Below are 17,453 nucleotides of genomic sequence, written 5' to 3'. Positions count from 1 at the left end.
CGAGAGTTTTCCTCCATGTTGATGTACTTCTCTGCTCGCTCTTGCACTTCGTTCAGGGATGTGGGGTGTTTTTTCGATATAGATTGGCTAAAAGGTCCCTCTCACAAGCCATTGATGAGGCCCATAATGGCAACCTCTGTTGGTAGGCTTTGTATGTCCAGGCATGTTTTGTTGAATCTTTCCATGTAGTTGCGAAGACTTTCCCGATCTCCTTGCCTGATTCCTAATAGACTTGGGGCGTGCTTAGCCTTATCTTTTTAAATGGAGAATCTGGCCAAAAACTTCTTGGCTAAGTCATCGAAGCTTGAGATGGACCTAGGAGGTAGATTGTCGAACCATCTAATTGCTATCTTTGTTAAAGTAGTCGGAAAGGCTTTGCAGCGAACTGCATCTGAGACGTTGGTGAGGTACATTCTACTTCTGAAATTGCTGAGATGATGGCCAGGATCTGTAGTGCCATCATACAGAGTCATGTCGGGAAGTTTGAAGTCTTTTGGGATTTTGGCCCTCATGATTTCTTTGGTGAATGGATCTTGGTCTTTACGGGAGTCATCGTCGTGACTTGATCGAGTAGTCTTGGTCTTGAGATCTGCTTCTAGTTTTAAGAGCTTGTCCTCTAACTCACGGCGTCGCCTAACTTCCCTTCGTAGGTCTCTCTCAGCTTCTCGTTGATGCTCCACCTCTTTTTCGAGTTGCTTTAAGCGATCTTGAAGTGCCTCCACGGCTCCCACATTTGGTGGATCGTTGTGTTTGTTAGGTTGAGGAGTATCTTTTGGCGTAGTGTCCGCGTTCTTATGCGGCATTCTGTCTTCTAGATCCGAATCGTGGTCGTTGTCATGGTCGTCCGCCATGGTGATGGGATGACTTCCAGATTCCCCGGCAACGGCGCCAATGTTCCGAGGGTTACCTGAAATTGTAGGTCGATCTCAGATGAGATCTTCTGTACTGGTCGGTGCTGACGTGTCTGGCTGGTGAGTGGCGGCCGGAGCTGTCGCGTCCGACTTGTTGGACTGGCTGTGCTGCTGATCCTTTGTCACCGGAGGGTGGGGGGTACCTGCAAGGGACTCCGATGCTTAAGTTAGCAAGGGTATTAAGCAGGTTTTTAGTAGAACCAGAGTATGAGTTATACCTGGATGCTCCAGTGTATTTATAATGGTATGGAGTGACCTTTTTAGATAAGATAAGTTAGTTATCTTATCTTATCTTATCTTATCTTTGGGTGAGGTCAGCTTAGTTTCAAGGGAACCGCTCTTCTCTCTGTAGGCTTGGGCTGCCTTAGGATTTGGGTTGTGTTCCTTGATTTTTGGCCTTCTTTGGGCTTTCTTGTCAATTTGGCCGAGCTCTTTGGGAAGAGGTCGGATGGTTTGACCTAAAGAGGTCGGTCGCTTTGTCGCTAATCATCCTGGGTCGGACAGCTCGACCCAGGGTATGAACACCACCCCCTCCTATTCAACAATACAAATGTTTGGGCTACACATTCAAGGCTAATCAGTCTGGTTTCAGGTAACCCCTATATATATTAAGATAATACAACAATTATTACGACTCAAACAATTACATTCACTTTCATGAATTTAAATATATCTCATATACTTTTATACACTTACTCATATACATACAACATAAAATACATTTTTTTGCCACTCTTAAAAGAATGAATTCTAAAATAACAGCGAGAGAAAAAATAACTAAATTCAAATTGACTCTTAAAAATAAAGTAATGCACGTTCAATGCTCAGTAAACTCTTTAAGGACTTTTTTATCTGTTTCCTGAAAAATATTGAAATATAGGGGATGAGAACCAAATCACGCGATCTCAGCAGAGAATTTTAAAATTGTCATAAAAAGATATAAAATAAAAATTGTCTTACAGCAATTAATTAATGCTCGTCTTATGAATCTTTATCTTTTGAATTCCTTTTTGTCTTCCAAACTTTTAGAATTCAACTGCTATTCTCTCAACTCATATCCCTCAATACTCTTTTTTTAATCTAAATTATCCTTTTTTTCATAATTAACTAATTTAATTTTACTACTATTTACTTTTCTTATGTCCAATAATGGAAAATATTACTCACTGTTTATCTCTTTCTAGATTTATCGTCTAGTCAATCTCTTTTTTAAAAAACTACTATCACTTCACTAGGATTCCAAACCAACAATCTCAATCACAGACAAGCAAACAATTACATATATTCCAATTACACAAGTACAAACAAACAAATAATTTCAAACAGTATACAAACAAATGCAGTATAATGCATGTCTGTCTTACTAGTCGTGAGTTCAAGTGTACCCGACACATCCAGTAGCTAACCCAGATATAGTCTTTCTGTCGTGCATCCCCAAGAGAAACATCTCGTACGTATCATAAACTGGTCTCGTAGGGAGAGTGCCCTATCACCTTCTCCTGGAGGCTAGTTAATACGGAAATTGCGTGCCCGGCCACTCTTACGATCAGAAAGAATGTGGACAGGACAAAACCACCATCCCTACATCTCCACGCAGCACTGAGCAAGCAAGACAAAACTATCATTCTTGTTAGATGCAGGTGTCTCATTAGTGACGCAAGCAGGACAAAACCCATGTCCTTACCAATCAATAATCATAACTCAATCATAATCACACAAGCGGAACAAAGCATCCATCCTTGCCAATTCAATTGTTATATCACAATCATAATCTTAATCAAACATAACCATAGTTATAACCAAGATTATAATTTCATATAATCGCATTTGTCACAAGAACAATTATCATCTTCAAGTTGTGAGCAGAACAAAACTATCGTTTTCACTATGGACGAGACAAAAACCATCATCCTTACCAGGTGCAAGTGTTTCATCAAAATAACATCACATCACGATTTATATCACATACTTTTTTATAATCACATATTGGGGTAAAGTACTAAATTAGTCCCCTACGTTTGGGCGTAATCCTGTTTTGGTCCTTAAGGTTTAAAGTGTCCTATTTGAATCCAAAAAAGTTTCATTTAGCTTCAATTTAGTCCCACCGTGAGGTCAAAAATAAATAATTAACGAAATATCCTACATGACAGCAGTATAAGAATAAGGTCGATAATTTGAAAAATAGGTACAAGTTCCAGAGGCACAAAATCAACCGTGGATGCATCAATACATGTATTTAACATTTTTTTTTGTTTTATAGAAAATATTTCATTTTAATTATAAGAAAAATGATAAATAAATGTATTGATGCATCCACGGTTGATTTTGTGCCTTTGGAGCTTGTGCTTATTCTCTAGATTATCGATCTTGTTCTTACACTGCTGTCATGTAGGACATTTTGTTAATTATTTATCTTTGACCTCCAGTAGGACTAAATTGAAACTAAATAAAACTTTTTTGGATTCAAATAGGACACTTTAAACCTTAAAGACCAAAATAAAATTACGCCCAAACATAAGGGATCAATTTAATATTTTACCCTCACATATTGACACCTTTTCATTTTTAAAATCATACTTTGATCTATTTACATTCAATAATAATATATTTGATACACATCATGTCAAAAATCACATTCCTTATTTATTTATTCTTAAAATTCACAATCGGATTCACAAACTTTTAAAAAATTCAACCAGACATCATATATTATTGTCAGATAATAAAATATATCATATTCTTTTAAATTTTCTTAAATTAATCCAAATAATGCTTAGATTCATCCCAAGACTCAAATTACAGTTTGAGTTCTTATACATTTCTAAGTCTTAACTAAAGTCTCATTCTTTTAAATTGCTCTTATCATTCTTATTAAATATTTTATTTGAGTGCATTAACTATAACTAATCAATTATATTAATTATTTAATTTAACTGAAATAAATAAATTGATTTTGTTTTAATTTATATTAATTTTTTCGTCTTATGTATTTTGATTAATAATTTTTAAAAATGTTATAATTTTTACATGATATATTTATAAGATATTTTTTGTTTATTTAACTTACTTTATTAATCCAAACAATTATAATTGGTTTGTTATATCAATTATTTAATTTAATTAATTCAAATATATGTTATTTGATTCAATTTATTATCTTATTAATGCTTGAGTTGTCATTTACTAAATGTTCTTCTTTATTTTCTTCCTTAATCTTAAATATTTTGATTTTAAAAATTGTTGTTGTTTGTGCTTATCATTAAAACTTATTTTTTATTTAATTACCAAATATAAGTACTATAATTTTTAAAAAATTATATTTCAAAAAATCAATTTTAATAAATTATTTTTAAAAAATAAAAGGTTTATTAAATTGAATCTAAAATATAATTACCTCTATAAAATATATATTAAAATATAAAATATATATTAAAAATAAATTAAATAATATATATACATATACAAATATATTAGCAAATTCTATATATGCACGTAGTATTTTTTATTAAACATTTGATTGTATGTGTTTGAATGACTTAAATGCAGGTAAAGCAAAATTAATTTTCTCTCCAAAAATTCTAGTAATTAATTTTGGCAATATCATTTTGACCGCATCTTATACATACCTGTGCAATATCCATCCTCTAATATGGGAAAATAGTATTTTTTTTTTATTTTTACGGTATTCTCTAATCCGACAGATCAAGAACTAATTCGCTACGATATTGAGTTTATAATTTTTTAAGGGTTTGTTCCTGATCAATAAATTGTTATATATAGAAACGAAGCTTAGTATACATGAAGGGGACAATGGCCCCTCCCAAATAAATAAATTTTATTTATAAAGTTCTCTAATTTTATAATTTGGCCCCTCTCTAATTTTATTTTTTTGCTTTTTATTTAGTTGTATTTTCCATGTTAGCTCCCTCCTAAAAAGGGTTCGAGCTTCGCCCTGATTATATACACAAGACAAAATTCGAATTTTCAACACTTACTTGTGGACTAGTAAGCTAATCATTAAACCAACTTAACTTGATTTAATGTAAAAAAATCATTATACATTTACGGAAGAGCAATTATACGAATTTTTATTTTAACATATTTTCTTTCCCTTAATAATTTTTTTTCCTAAAATTTTTTATTATTCACTCCACATACATAATAAAAACTTTTCTTCTTTAACATATATATACACATTAAGTTTTATTTCATATAATATATATAGTAGACTTCGTATAAATCACATTTTTAGTCTTATCTTTTTTTTTCCTTTTGAATATCTTATCCAATATTATATTAACTAAATCTTAGGCTTAATAGTTACCACCATAGTATAAATACACCACCTAAGTTTAAAAATACTAGAATGAGACCCGCGCAATGCGCGGACGGTAAAATTTATTATGATTAATAGATTATTATAGCATTTGTAATATGGATATTTATTAAGAATAGATTGTTTGTAACGGTAAAATATAATAAATATAGGAATATGAATTTTTGTAGGTTACAAATTTGGTTAGACACTATTAATTTCTAATTATTGTCATTGATAATTTTGCAGCCTAATTTGCATATATTTTTATTACTTGTATATTTTTTTTGTATATTTTATTTTTTTTGCTGATTTGGAAATAATAGTTGATTTGGCAAGATTTAGGTGGTTGATTCTAAAATTTTGCCAAGTAAGCGATGCTGCTGACATGGCGTTAGTAGGACAAGAGAAATGGTTTAAAAGTAACGTGGGTAAACTTATGTATCTACTTTTATATATTAAGAATAGATTCTTAATTAAACTCATTGTTAGATACAGTTACTATCTAATAAAACTCTTTGTAATAAAGCTCAACATAAGTCCAGAAGGTTGATTTTTTCGATGCTTTTATGGTTTTGTAGATGCTATGGATAATTTCATGAGGCAGAGAATGGCTGGAAGGCACCCCAATTTTGATGTTCCTGAACAGAGTTGGGGTGTTGTTAGTTCTGGTCCTTATTCAATATTTACCATTCTAATTGTATTACTATTATTCCTTGGTTGGCTCAGCATAACTCATGTCCTCTTTGCTGTGTTGAGGTGGAAATTTAACACGACAAATAGGACACCAGCTATGCTGAACCAACTAAGGAATAATACAATTGGAATGATACAAGTAATTATATGACTTCTCTCCAAAGACAATATTTATTGGTCGTTGCTATCGAAGTCTTTGAAGACTATGGAGATTATGTTTGTAACGATAATTGTGAATTGTCAAACCCTTCACTTATTTCTCAACTGGCATCAACGACAAATATCAAAGTCCTACAAAAGCTAGAAGAAGAAACCAGGCTTATGCATTCAAATTCTTCAAGGAAATTGAAATACTTGCAGTTGCAGACATCATTTGAAAATGAATTACGTATCATCCAAGAAATAAAACTCAACATCTCGACCAAAATTGAGGTCCCAAAAGCGTGATCCTAAGGTCACACGAAAACAACTCAATCATTGCTCCAATGTTCTTCGTTTTTTTTTTTTTTAAATAAAACAAATATGAGAAAAATCATAACAAGGTTTTATTATTTCCACTTTTCACCCTAAGCTATCAAATTATATTACACACTCTTCATTTGGAAGCCAAAAAACTAAAGTAACCATGTCAAATTAGTGTCTTCACTTACCATTAATTCATGAGCAAAATCATTAAAAAGAAAAATGATTTTAATGGCTTAAGTGCATATATGCTTTACAATAAACAAGATATTATGATATTGGGATGATCCATATCTCTAGCTTTGGTTGTTGTAGTATCCATCATTTATTTATTATGTTTCTTTATTCTTTTCTTGATCTCCAATCAATTTATACAGCTAGCAGGTTCTCCAAAGTGGAATAATTTATACAGTAACATATATTGTAGTAATAATAGAAAACTTATATAAGAGAGGGGGAAGAACATAGTAGCTACATGACTTTCTTCAAAGGTGCTGAAAGTTCTGAATCAATTCAGAAAGAACCACATATCCTGATCCTCCAAGCACCAGTAGTAGTGTTATCTTCCCTCCAGGAACTAGTTCAGGTATTTTCACAGATGCAGATGATGAATTTGAGTACCTATCAGACCATGACATTGCAGCTGGAATAACTCCAAAAAGCACCAACACTGATAGTGACAATGGAAACAAAAGAAAAGAAATACTTGCTGTGTTAGAATCTGATTTAAATCCAACAAATACATACTAACATGTTGTGAAATTAAGAAGCATCAGGGTAATCAAACTCATGAGTTCACCTAAACAAACTCTCACTTGTAAACTCGCAAGAGTTCACGAGTTAAAGAGTTTAATTTACATTGATGATTATATATCAACAAATGTGGATGACACTATTTCTATACCTCCATATGTTCCTGCAAAGTCCAAGGCTTTGAAAAATATTTCTGGGTCCAACAATGCTAGTATTAATGGTGGAATTAAAGTCAGTATGTATGGCAGAGGCTTGTTCTGACCACTTGGGAGTTGCAGCACTGAAAAAATCATCATAATAATGCAATAAAAGATTCATTCAGATATATATTTCTAAGCAAAGCAAATGGTAATTGGAAAATACAAATTAGATTCATATCAATTTCTAGTCTTGCAAATTTGCAGCATACTTGTTGCTTAAACATACAATATAAGTCATTCTCGAAAGATTAGTCTTTCGACAAAATGGTCCCTTAACAATTGATGATGATCCTATGTACCCGAAAGTTTGGTTTCGCTTGACAAGTCTGCCGAAAATGGTTAGTGTTATGTTCATAAACAATGGTCTACTCAAGACTAAAATGAAAATTATATTCATTTGGATACCATGATATAATTATGAATCTTTGAGGAGCCATTTTGTCAGCAAACAAATCTTGAGGATTAAAATGGTGGTTTGCTCAAATTAACTATTAAAGATGAGAAAGAAAATGAATATTGCTCCACTTACAGTCTGCAAGAAAGTCTGATAAACCCAAAACAAATCCAATGTAAGATGTGGTGATTGCAAGAAATGAGAAGGCTGCAACAATAGGCTGCAGAATTTGGTTAGAGAAGAAAAAATTCAGTAAGAAAAAGAAAAATGTTTCCATCAAATTACTCCAGCATATGCATATCAAAATGCAGTTGAGGCTGTCATATACTTACTCCAACTGCTCCACTCGTCGACTGCAATTGTTGTAATGGATCGACGCCCATTGAATTGTCAGTAATAGTTCCTAGGATAACAGCATTCCAAATGAGAAATAGAGCAAGAACTATCCCAGTTCCAAGGATTATTGCAGTCCTACAAGGGAAAAAAATTGATATTATTAAAGGATAGAAAAACTATTTGGACTGAATCTCTATATTGCATAAAACAAAGTTTTACAGACATTCAATCATGTATTTCTATTTTGTTACTTCAACATCAGCAAAAGTAGGCGAAAAAGCTCGATTATCATGTTATTGGAATAAATATTGGAGCAAAGAAAGATGATGAGATTTGTCACCTTACTTTTGTCATGTCTCCTTCAAGATTTGTACAAACAACAGGCACTACATTCTGAACAAGCATATGCCAAAAGTGTTACACTTTGTCCATTGTTGAACAGCTGCAAGTTGGTGATGTTACCTGGTAAACAAACGATAGTGCAATAATTGGTATACTCGCAGGAGCAGCTTGGAAGTTGGCTTTCAGAAGAGCATCCAAGTGTACATCTCCACTTGCAACTGCCTAAGATAGGAAAATTAATCTCTATTTTCTGATATGAAACCAAGGCTAATAAACCATGTAACTGTTTGTTATGACATGAATAATCATGTACTAGTTTTGTTACTAATGAACTCTTGAATTGAAAAAACAGAAAACAATTCATCTTGATAAAACATTTTAATGGCAATAAGGGTGAAAGACACAGAATTTAAAGGAAGAAAAAAAAAAAGAACAACTTGTTTTCGACATGAGAAACCTTACCACAAGAGCAGCAAAGGAACCAATGAGACCGATTACTAGAACACCATTAATCGCACCAATAAATCGCTGGCTACATATTACAATTAAGCCTTGTCAATTTTCTGACCTTACAAAATTAAAAACTAGAACTAGAATTTCAATAACTCATTCTAACTATCTTAGTTACAATAAGCATAGCATGATACAAATTTGTCATAAGGTTGTACAGTGAAAAATAATTGTAAATTTAATGTGGGGAACATCAAGCAAGTAAAATCTACATGAAGATGAGGGAAGAAGGCCAAGCTAACCTTCCAAAGAAGCATAAGCCTCCAAATATCAATGAAAACAATGTTGCACTTTCCCATCTGTGGCCAAAATGCTGGAATCAGCATATAACAAGATTTCAAGATTTGAATGCAGAGGAATGAAGATGGTGTAGGAAAAAATGTTACAACACAACTGGTAGAATCTAGACACAATTTAAGGCAGAGGTAGTGACTTTTACATTGGAATGCCCAGATAATTTGTTAAGATATCTGAAGATCGCGCTATATAGGCAACAAGAAGTGCATAATGGATGAAGATATATGACCAACTGCAAGAAAATGAGGATTCTTGTTAGCTATTTTTTAAAAAAATATTTGAATGAAGTTACTTGAGACCATAAAGATTTGATCTTAGAGAAGTAGATGAAAGAAGTATATATACATATACAAAAGTCAAAAGAAGTAAAGTTTAAGAAATAACAAGCAAGAAAGGTTTCATGATAATGTAGTCACTTGAGTATGAATTAGTGCAGAACTCTTCTCCATTGAATTAATGCCTCTTTAAGTCAATTATATCATATTGATGCAATTGAGAATCTGAGATATATTATGCATGTTGGTTTCCCATAGTTGATGTGAATGAAATTTTACAAAGATGACTTATGAACTTACCTTGAAATTTGAACTCCGGCTGTTCCTAAAGTTCTTTTGGCCATGGATACCTGAACTTTATTAAGATCAAGTTACCAATAATCCAAATAGGCAGAATTTAAAGCTAAAATTTGTTAGAGGATGAAAAACTCCAACATTATAACACAAATCTGTTAACTGTTAAGTTTCAAGCTTTCTAAGATAACTTGTCATATCTAAATATCCATCTTATATAGAACTTTAGTATGCATAACCAAAATCCTGATAAAAGATATCCAGCATTATTTTTGTTTGAAGATTACAAAACTATTTTATTTTTAGATAAATAAAATCACAGAAAATATCAAGCAAGGGAAAGCAGTAGAGAAAGTTACCAGTGATACACCACCAGAACCAAGTTCACACATGGTTTTGACATTTACTTCAGCAATAAGCAACCCTGTTGAAACCTACAAAAGTTTTCACGTATTATGTGCAAAAACTTTCCATGCAAAATTGAGGTTATGAACAGTTGTGCATGTAAGAAAAAATTACAAGCCTCTGAAAGATAACTAAGCTGGAATAGACTACTACAATGAAAAATCTTGCTAGAACATGTGATTCGTGTCTCGATATCACAATATACTATTTGGAAATGATACATAACACAGCTGGTGATAGTTACCATGAATATCCAACAAACAATGCAAGTAACTGCAGATGCTAAAAATCCTGATTCTTGTGTCACTGCAGGTATTGCAAGGATCCCTGCACCAACCTGTGACATTTCTTTGCTTCAACAAACACAATCAGGCAAAAGCGTATAAAGATATCGAAAATTGTGCTACGACGAATATTTAGCTAACTCAAACTTGTAAGAATTCATGAGTTTGGGTTCTCAAATCAAGTTTATTACTTGAACTTTACAATTCAAGTCTCTTGAGTTTGATAACCGTGATTGAGAGAATAGTAATTCAAATATTCACATAAAATCATATTCAATCATCTTTAATTATGTTCAAAAGAAAGGATATCTCTTCATAATTTAGATCACAATATTGTAAGGAAAAAGGTGAAAAAAAAGAGGCTCACAGTGGTGCCTGCAACAAGCAAAATTGCACTGGATAAGCTTCCTGCCAAAATTAACACAAAGGGGAAATTTTTGAATATATTAAAGTTTCAATATCTCAGAAGAAATATAACAAATGATAAAACTGAAGGATTTTTCGGCTCAGTAATATTCTCAAGACAAAAATATAAAGACATTGAGAAACACAAATCGGTTCGGAGAAGGAGACAGATATGGAAACTAACATAATTTCTCTATCCGGAACAAAATTTACTAAATTTTCTGTCTGTCCAAAAACTAGAAACAGGGTGTAAGACACAACATCTCTATCTAGATTGTTTTGCCCTTTATGTTTTTTGTCAAAACACTTAGCACAGAGTCTTTTAAGGACACAGAACTTCTTAACAATGGCAAAACTAGACAGAAGACAAAATAGGAGAGTATGCAGAGTACCAACCAGGTTCCCTTTTCAAAGTCGCTTGGTTAAGGTTTGAGGACAGCCTCTCAAACTCAAATTGTTGCTGTTCTTCCTCTTGTATGGATTGAGACTGCTTCTGTAAGAAGCACTTGTGGAGGTTTCTCTTCAAAGGATAAGGAAGATGAACAGAACTGAATAAGCTTTGTTGAAGATTGGTTTGTTGAATTGGATGATAAGACTTCCATAGTAGCTGTTGATGCTGCTGCTTTCTTGGTTTGTTGAATGGAGTTGGAACTTGGAATGAAGAAGCATGAGAAGAAGAAAACATCATATGTAATATTATATTTAGTAACCCTTTTTTATCTAACTCAATTCAACATCTTTGTTATTTTGAGAGCAAATTTGAACTAAAAAAACAACAGGTTTCATGTTAGTTATGCTTGTGCAACTGAAAGCAATGAAAGGCTATCAATCTCTACTTTTGCACTTTCCTGCAGATAATGTGGGCCATGCTTTCTTTCCATAATTATAATATTCATTTTCAACACACACACACACACATATATAGTTTATCTTATATATTTTCACCTTATTTTTATTCATCAACCAAACATACCTTTAATGTTATTCAACTTCTATAAATTAGCCATATGATCAAATTAAACCCTCAAAAAAGGCATTTTAATAGTAGCCATCAAACAGGTTTATTAATCCATCTATATATTAAAACAAAAAATCATTGTTGTGTATGGTTACTGGTTGCTAATTGCTTGCAGTTGGAAATTGGGTATCCATTCCGCACTCCATTGTTAATATCTTTTATAAGCGGATTGTAAAGTAACATTTTGTTTTTTAGGACTTTGGAGTACATAATTAGTTGACTAACTGTAAAGTACGCCCAATTCCACCTAAGATTAAATATAGATAAAGAATTAAACCAATTATACGAGGGTGGTTCGGTAATGCAGTTAGCCCACATTTTTTAAGTTCATGCACAAAGGAATACTGCTGCAACCACAAAACTAGGCTCAAAATATAAATTAAACAATTCAGAGCCAAAGGTTTTGCACCATAACAGATACCACCACTAGCACTCTTAGAGTTTAATTTGTCATGTTAGTTTTGTGGCTGTAACAAATACTCTAAAATGTCCATGCTTGTTTAGACATCAGAATATTTAGATCAGTAAAGGGGGAACTGGGAAGTGTGAATGTAAAGTGCATGTGTGACTGTGTATGCTAAAGAAAATGCTCTTGGAATGTTCTTTCCACTGCAACCATTAACTGTATAATCATTAAAACCAACATCAAATCCACACACATTTTCTGGGTCTTTCTTTCATTATTATTCTCATTCAGTTTCTCTCTTCTCTCACTCTACAGAGTAGGGGAAGAAACAAACTGTCTGGGTAAACTAAAAAGATCTTTCCCTTCAAAAGGAGAACTCCACTCCCGAGAACCAGCAGCAGATGATTCACCCGAAGCTACTCCACCTTCTTGAAAACCAGGAATGGGAACAATGCTCCCATTAGAAGGCATCGATCTCATTCCCTGCTGAGCAACAACTCCTGAAGCATTTGAGTCATACCTATGACTAGCACTACTCTTTGAAAAAGGTGAAAGCCCTAGCCATAAAGATTGCGACCTTGGTGAAGTTAAGCCTTTATCCAACGACCAGTCTATGCTTGTATAATCGAACTGCATTGACCCGCCAGTGCTCCAGTCTACCGGAGAAGATGCCCCTGATGTGGCTGCCGATCCTAGTCCAGAAAAGAGACCCAGTGAAGAAGCAACAGGGAGTGATGATGATGGAGCAGTTCTACTCCACATGTTATTCCCTCGATTTATTGCCTGGGGATCTATTGAATTGCTACTGCCTGCAACAAACTGTTGTGGAGGTTGATACTGAAGTTGGTGGTACATTTGATTAGAATTGAGGAAGTTTGGACTAAGGCTTCTACTGGTAGGAGGGTGAGATATAAAGCCATTAGACCTCAAAGCTTCTACACCGTTGGTTGGATACCAACTGGCAGCCATACCAGGGGGAGAGGAACTCATGCTGGTGGCTGGGACCTGCTTTGCATTTACAGTTTGAGATCGCTGCATCACAATAACAGGTTCCCTAGCCGAACCGGTTTGAAGGTTCTTAATATCACCTCCAACAGCCATATAACGAGCTTCAGTCTTGGATGGTATGGGAGAAGCTTGCAAAGGCGGTGCCAGCGAATAAGAAACAGATGGGTTAGATCCTGCACCTGGCCACCTTTTGTCAGCTAGTATGGTAGCTTGTTGGGACTTTGCCCATTCAGACTTGGGTTGTATTCTCTTTAAAGGCTGAATATTTTTATTACCGGATTCTGATTGTACTCCTATTGTAGCTGCTGCCTTTGTATAGTTAAAATCCTTTTCATTTTTTTTAGGTTGATTTGGCAAGGGAACAGGTTTTGTTTGTAGCACAACTCCCAACTGCTTACCATTGCTAGTAATAGGGGGATCACCAAGTTCTTCTAGCTTTGGTGGAGCAGATGAATGATTTTGCTTCAGCTCTCTTAAGGACTCTGCAGCCTTATCAAGATCACCCTCACAGTTAACAACCACTCTTTCAACCTCCTGTTTTGAACAATCATATCTTGTTTCCAGGTTTGCAAGCCGCGCAAGCTCTTCTGATATGTCAATTTTCAAATTGCCTGTACCTACATTTTTATCCTTCTGACTTTCTGTTTCTTCACCACCTTCAAACAGCCATGCTACTGATTCCTCCACCCTTCCCTCATTCAGTATCAACGCCATTGTTGCCCGCTCGTGAGAAAATCCCATTGCCACAAGCTGTTGAGCAAGCGATTCTAGCTTCCTGGACATAAGATAACCACTACATCGCTCATGCAACTCTTGTGCTCGCCTTTCCTTTTGGCGCTGATGTTTTCTCTCATTCTTCTGGCGGATTTTCTCTCGCTTATCATTATCAGCTCCCGGTACCGTTTCTGGTCGAACAGGAGGATTAGAACCCTTTTCTTTATGGTCTTCAGACTCACCGGACCAACTACCATTATTTGAAACAGAATCATACTCAACTCCCGGAACCACTGAGCCACCAGGATGTTCATCTGTCTCATCTATGTTCCGGAATCGACCATTAGAATGTATTGGTGAGGTAGCTGTTGGTGACGTTTCAAGAGTATGGAACGTTCCTAGTAATGGATTGTATGCACTTGCTGGAATACCAGCTACTCCATTACCAGACCCCGACGGCTTTGCAGAAGGCTTCTGAGATTCCTTGGTTGCCTTTTTGTCTTTAGACTTAGATCGGGATGCAGGAGACATTTTCCTCAGAAAGCAACAACCCTAAAATATTTAATGAAACTAAATTAAACCACACATTCTTGCCTCTAATTTGCCACTACATATTAACCAAATAACATTATATTCACATTTACATGTAAGCCTCCCTCAAAAAAAAAATGTTCACATCAACGTCATACCTAATTGCAAGCGAACAAGTACTTGCAAGGCTAAATCAACTGCTAATTGATAAAGCGAATTACAACGAAAACTAATTCCGAATCCTCAGTTTAGATAATATCAAATTACCAGGGAGAAAAAAAAAAAAGAGGATCAGGCTAAAAAAATAGACCACGCAAATTCAAAAGGATTCACTATTTAGTATTTGCAACACAATCTGATAACTTTTCACGAGTGCAAAACTTCACTGAAGCATACAACACTATTGAGATCTAAAAAGAAGAACAGAGAAATGAAAAATTCAATAATTTCCAGTATTCTCAGAAATGGATCTAAAGTAGCAATTAAACTAATTGCTAACACAATCAACGTGGCAACAATAGATCACATATGATCAATATAGCGAAAATGACACACACACACACACAGAGGAAGCGGGAGAAGAAGGTAGGTACCTGGATGATTCAGAGAACGAAGCGTTGAGGAAGATTGAGAGATCGATATTGAATTGCAAAATCGTTGAGAGAGAGAGAGAGAGAGAGAGAGAGAGATAGGTTTTCCGAGGCTGAAACTGAATTTGGTAGAATTAGGGTTTCGACGAAAACAGAGATCTGAAAAGAAATGAGAAAAATACCAAACAGAATATGTCCGAAAATATTTTTGTGGCTTTTAATTTTATCTTTTTTTTTCCTTCCTGTAATAATGAGAAATATATATATATATATATATATATATATATATATAGATAGTTTTTACTGTAAGAATATGTTGGTTATTTTGTCTTATTAAGTAGCATAAATATAGGTACCCTGTGAAGACCAAAATGACCTTATAATAATAATAATAATATCTTAAAAGACGTCAAAAAATTATAACTCAAATGACATAATTTTTTTACTATTATTTAAAGGTCTTGAATTTGGGTCTCACTTGTAATCAAATTAAAAATTAAAAATTAGAAATTAATTATATAATAAAATAATCATTTGAATAAGTGAATTTATTAACTATATAAAACATTTATCTTATCAATAAATCATAAAAATGCCCATAAAAATGAAATAATAAAGGATTATTGGTACACACTACTGTGGGGGGAAAACTCAAGTGGTAGCATTGGTGGTGGTCTTAATAAAATTATGGAATTACTGTATATTTCTATATAAAAATTGTTTACGTGATACAATTTGAAAAAAATAATAGGAATTACTTAGTAAACTAAATCGAAATAACTACTAAAAATCATGTTTAATCAAATGTTCAATGTGAATTATTATAATAATCAAGAAAGAATACCTCATACAAGGCTCACATATTGGTCAACAAAATTTGATTCCCCAATTCCTCTCCGTTTTAAAATGAGAGTCAAACCTTAACTAACAACATGCCTAACAAATTAATTCTCTACCATTTTTTACTTTTATTATAATTATAATAACTTTACAAATATTTAAATTATAAAAATATTATATATTATAAGTCAACCGTTTTTATTTTTCTTCCTTATTTATGACTGGAAAAAACTTTAACACAAACATTAGAGAATCAATATTTTTCTGTTGTATTTACCTTACATTTGACTCAACATTAAATAACTCTCAGTTTCTTCTACTAAAAAATCAAAATATTATCCTCAAATTTATTTGTTCCCCAAAATACGCTAAATTTTAACAACCGAAATAAAGCTATTATTATTATTATTATTATTATTATTATTATTATTATTATTATTATTATACACTAGTGTTTGACTAGATAAATTTTTTTTAAAAAATAACAATAATACGAATTTTAAGAAGCGTATCTCCAATGTAGTACATAGAGTGCTGGTATAGAGTCTCCTCGTACTCAATTAAGAGGCTGTAGGTTCAAATCTCCTATCTTTAGTAAAAAAAAATGTAGTACATAGAGTCAGAGGCCAAAATTAGCTGGTTGATTTTACAGAACCCTCCAAGAAAAGATTGTACAGTGCACATTGCTAACCATTCTTATTTGCATTGAAGTTTATGACCTTTATGTACCAAAATCTGTTGTATAGGCCACCAGATAGGCATTTAATACAAGGCATCAAATTCAATCAGGGTTTATTTTATTTATTATTAACCCATCTAAATCCCAATGAAACCACTTGAGCAGTTGAACCCTTTTTTTCTTATGGTTAATATATTTAATTTTTCTTTGATTTAAATTGGTCTAATAATTAACTCCCTAGTTCAGTTAAACCCTTGATAAAATTTCGATCCAAAATAGATTAATCTTTGTCATGTTGGACCAAGAGATACCACAAGAAACCAATAGTTGAATACTTATTTTAAATGCAACCACCAATAAAGTGACTGTGGATTTTTATTGGTTAGCCTAAAAATGCATGCAGTTGGACATTCATTCCTTACTCAGTTCTTTACAATTTTTTAACAGCACATTGTTGACCAACTTTGAAGTTCTCAATATCCTCCTTTATTATATTATATTAGGTTAATCCAAGAGTGGTTCAATAATGCTATTAGACATATATTCTAAAATTAATGAAAAAACTGGAATACTGCTGGAACCACAAAACTAGGCACAAAAAATACCATATAAACAGTTCAGAGCCAACAGATTTTGCAACATATCAGTTATCCATTTTTCCCTGCACAGTTTAATTTGTCTCATTAGTTTTGTGGCTGCAACAGTAGACAGCAATATTAAAATGAGTGAGAAGTGTGAACGCAATGAAAGTGCATGTGTGTGCTAAAGTAAGTACTCTGCAACAGAAA

General features: G+C 33.4%; 2 protein-coding genes across 4 annotated transcripts; both read right to left on the bottom strand.

The window, feature by feature from the left end:
* Nucleotides 1–6,685: 6,685 nt before the first annotated feature.
* Nucleotides 6,686–11,721, bottom strand: LOC112736698 (uncharacterized). Of its 3 annotated transcripts, none has more exons than XM_025786257.3 (14): nt 11,276–11,721; nt 10,842–10,882; nt 10,435–10,527; nt 10,145–10,219; nt 9,792–9,841; nt 9,359–9,448; nt 9,162–9,218; nt 8,872–8,941; nt 8,530–8,631; nt 8,408–8,460; nt 8,064–8,202; nt 7,867–7,951; nt 7,289–7,417; nt 6,686–7,054 (listed from the first exon to the last, which is right to left on the bottom strand). In XM_025786257.3, exons 1-14 carry the CDS (start codon nt 11,565–11,567, stop codon nt 6,870–6,872), a joined length of 1,461 nt encoding a protein of 486 aa, XP_025642042.1. In that variant the 5' UTR covers nt 11,568–11,721; the 3' UTR covers nt 6,686–6,869. The 3 variants fall into 3 exon arrangements, with proteins under 3 accessions (XP_025642042.1, XP_029147219.1, XP_029147218.1); XM_029291386.2 differs by having other exon boundaries at nt 10,435–10,538; nt 11,276–11,706; XM_029291385.2 differs by having other exon boundaries at nt 10,435–10,543; nt 11,276–11,686.
* Nucleotides 11,722–12,500: 779 nt separating this feature from the next.
* On the bottom strand, nt 12,501–15,401 carry LOC112736697 (uncharacterized). Its single transcript, XM_025786256.3, has 2 exons — nt 15,150–15,401; nt 12,501–14,577 (listed from the first exon to the last, which is right to left on the bottom strand). Exon 2 carries the CDS (start codon nt 14,554–14,556, stop codon nt 12,613–12,615), a length of 1,944 nt encoding a protein of 647 aa, XP_025642041.1. The 5' UTR covers nt 14,557–14,577; nt 15,150–15,401; the 3' UTR covers nt 12,501–12,612.
* Between the last annotated feature and the right edge of the window lie 2,052 nt (nt 15,402–17,453).

The sequence above is a fragment of the Arachis hypogaea genome, chromosome 13, assembly GCF_003086295.3.
Source record: "Arachis hypogaea cultivar Tifrunner chromosome 13, arahy.Tifrunner.gnm2.J5K5, whole genome shotgun sequence".
Classification (NCBI taxonomy): Eukaryota; Viridiplantae; Streptophyta; class Magnoliopsida; order Fabales; family Fabaceae; genus Arachis; species Arachis hypogaea.
Note: the sequence above shows the minus strand (reverse complement) of the source record. Positions and strands in the feature narration are given on the sequence as shown.